The sequence below is a fragment of the Amphimedon queenslandica genome, unplaced genomic scaffold (assembly GCF_000090795.2).
Source record: "Amphimedon queenslandica unplaced genomic scaffold, v1.1 AMPQUscaffold_10821, whole genome shotgun sequence".
Classification (NCBI taxonomy): domain Eukaryota; kingdom Metazoa; phylum Porifera; class Demospongiae; order Haplosclerida; family Niphatidae; genus Amphimedon; species Amphimedon queenslandica.
The window spans coordinates 1-2,511 of NW_003548931.1; the positions used below are offsets into that span (position 1 = coordinate 1).

Genomic DNA, 2,511 nt, shown 5'->3' on the forward strand with positions numbered 1-2,511 from the left:
ATACATTATACATGTACATGTAAATCTTAAATTTTTAATTTGATATTTTTGTACTAATACCTAGCCTTGTTAATATTAAAATTTTGGTGCTATACAGTACTGAAGTATTTTAAAGTATAAACCTGTTTATATAACTGGTTTTATTCCTTGTTACAGTGATCATGAATCACAGTACAGGTGTGCCAGGAAGGTATCAACAGTGATATGTGTCCATGATGTACAGTGTCTTGAACCTGATTGTAATAACCACGGGTCATGTGACATGGGGGCGTGTTCATGTGAGTCTCCATGGACTGGAGATACTTGTGGATCTGTTAACTGTTCACTGACTGATTGTAATGGACACGGAATATGTATGGAGGGTAAGAGGAAATACATGTACTGTCCTTAGTACATTTTCTGATACATATTGATGTACTTATGCTGTGTAAAAAGTTTGAGTTGATTCCGACTTTGATTTTTCAAGATACAGCCATTTTTAAAAAACGGCCAAAATCTGAAAAGTACCCAAGGCTATAGCCCATGGTTTTTTCCAAAAAATGGCTCCAAAATCACCCCAAATTTTTATTACATTTTCTGATACATATTGATGTACTTATGCTGTGTAGCAAGTTTGAGCTGATTCCAACTTTATTTTTAAAGTTATGGCCGTTTTAATGGCCTATTTTTGAAAAATACTCAAGGCTATAGCCCATGTACATTTTCTGATACAATTTGATGTCCTTATGCTGTGTACATGTATAATTATTCATTATTATCATTATCCTTAGGTTCATGTACATGTGATCCTGGTTGGATCGGAGAACTGTGTCAAAAACGTAAAATAATTTAATATAATTTCAAATTTTATTCTCTCCTTCTCCTTCATGATATAGCTTGTCCTAGAAACCGGTATGGATCTGATTGTAGGTCATATTGTTACTGCTATGGACGTGGTCACTGTCACCCAGTGTATGGTAACTGTACCTGTGATACTGGATACACTGGAGCTCACTGCTGGACTAGTGAGGGGGAGGGAGGGTGGGAGGGAGAAGGGAGGGAGGGAGGGGGGAGGGAGGGAGGGGGAGAGAGGGAGAGAGGGAGGTGGAGGGAGAGGGAGAGAGGGGCGAGAAGTGAAGACAATAATTGTAAAGTGTTGAGTATGTTTGTATTTCTTATATTCATAGAATGTAAGAAAGGTTATTATGGAGTTAACTGTGCTCAGAAGTAAGGCACTAAAAGATTTATTATTTATTATTATTTTATTATTTAAAGGTGTGTGTATCCTGATTGTTCTGGTAATGGACATTGTTCTATAGTCAATGGATCATGTTTTTGTAACAAGGTACAGCAGTTATTTTTATTAGAGAGAATCCCCACGCAATATGTGTTTTTATAGTTGACATAGTTCACTTAATATTGACTTGAATGATAGACCAGTAGGAATGTGCTATAATAACATGCTTACTGTGCACATTCAGCACTATAGTTATGATTCTCTAGAACTTGCACATTTATAATTGTTTTCTCTCTTTTTCTTTCTCCCTCCTTTTCTCAGGGTTGGACTGGTACATCTTGTAATATAATATTACGCCATCATCATCATCATCATTAACTGATACTTCTGATGTTAGTACTGCAGTATCAGTGATGAACTCAATCTCCTCATTACTGTCTCCTACTAATGATGTATCAGTACAGGATATTGAATAATGATAATAAATCTATTGAATTGATAGTTGTAATGGAACTAATAATAGGTGAGAGAAAGAGGAAATACTGTATACCATGAAATTTATGCGACAAAAATTTTTCACAAATCCTGCAATTCTAAGATTTCATAAAATAAATTTTTTTGAATAGCTTTCAAACTGCACCACGTGGCAATAGAGCTGCAGAAGTTTGCAATTTTAATTTTTGCAACCAAGCAAAAAATCATTTTTGTCGCATAAATTGCATGGTATATGGTAGATTAGTAATATGCTTGTATGTACATGAATTGATCATAATATTACTTTCTATTTTTTTTTTCATTTTCTAGTAGTTCATCTCCTCCAGTTAATTACAGTGCTAATGATGATGATAATCAATTAATTATTATTATTATATTAATTGGTTTAAGTACTGTCACTATACATGTTATACTGTGTGCCGTTCACGTATGTTGTCATGGTAACGGAGAGATAAAGTTTAACAAGTCAGAGATAAAGAGAGAACTGATGGAGAGGAGAGAGTGGGAACAGATCATGTTACAGAACAGCAACTGGAATAGCAGCACTGAGGAAGATTAATGTATATTCTTTTGTATATTATATTTATTAATAGATGTTATACCAGCTATCAATTGATAATAATATTCAGTGTTATTGGTGTGTTCCAGTAACTATTTTCATGAGGTCCTATATACCACACACATGCACTGATACACCCATCCTTTATGTACATATACTCCACTTTTTGTATGTTGCTTTCTACAGGAAATGTTTGAAATGACCAAATTTAGTCAAAACAAATTAGTAGCAGAGTAGAGTA

General features: G+C 34.3%; 1 protein-coding gene across 3 annotated transcripts; it reads left to right on the top strand.

The window, feature by feature from the left end:
• The first annotated feature begins 91 nt into the window (after positions 1-91).
• Positions 92-2,122, top strand: LOC109589841 (protein draper-like). 3 transcript variants are annotated; one of them, XM_020005838.1, is made up of 7 exons: positions 92-362; positions 771-818; positions 876-1,004; positions 1,167-1,206; positions 1,255-1,324; positions 1,538-1,739; positions 2,021-2,122. In XM_020005838.1, the coding sequence occupies exons 1-6, from the start codon at positions 263-265 to the stop codon at positions 1,592-1,594; spliced, it is 444 nt and encodes a 147-aa protein (XP_019861397.1). In that variant the 5' UTR covers positions 92-262; the 3' UTR covers positions 1,595-1,739; positions 2,021-2,122. The 3 variants fall into 3 exon arrangements, with proteins under 3 accessions (XP_019861397.1, XP_019861398.1, XP_019861399.1); XM_020005839.1 differs by having other exon boundaries at positions 2,024-2,122; XM_020005840.1 differs by lacking the exon at positions 771-818 and having other exon boundaries at positions 93-362.
• The last annotated feature ends 389 nt before the right edge of the window (positions 2,123-2,511 follow it).

What these genes read in the sequence shown, in the direction of transcription:
- LOC109589841 (XM_020005838.1), top strand. Translation starts at nt 263, where the DNA reads ATGGGGGCGTGTTCATGTGAGTCTCCATGGACTGGAGATACTTGTGGA. An exon ending in CGGAGAACTGTGTCAAAAAC is followed by an intron (nt 819 to 875) that starts GTAAAATAATTT and finishes TTCATGATATAG; the next exon opens with CTTGTCCTAGAAACCGGTAT. An exon ending in GATCATGTTTTTGTAACAAG is followed by an intron (nt 1,325 to 1,537) that starts GTACAGCAGTTA and finishes TCCTTTTCTCAG; the next exon opens with GGTTGGACTGGTACATCTTG.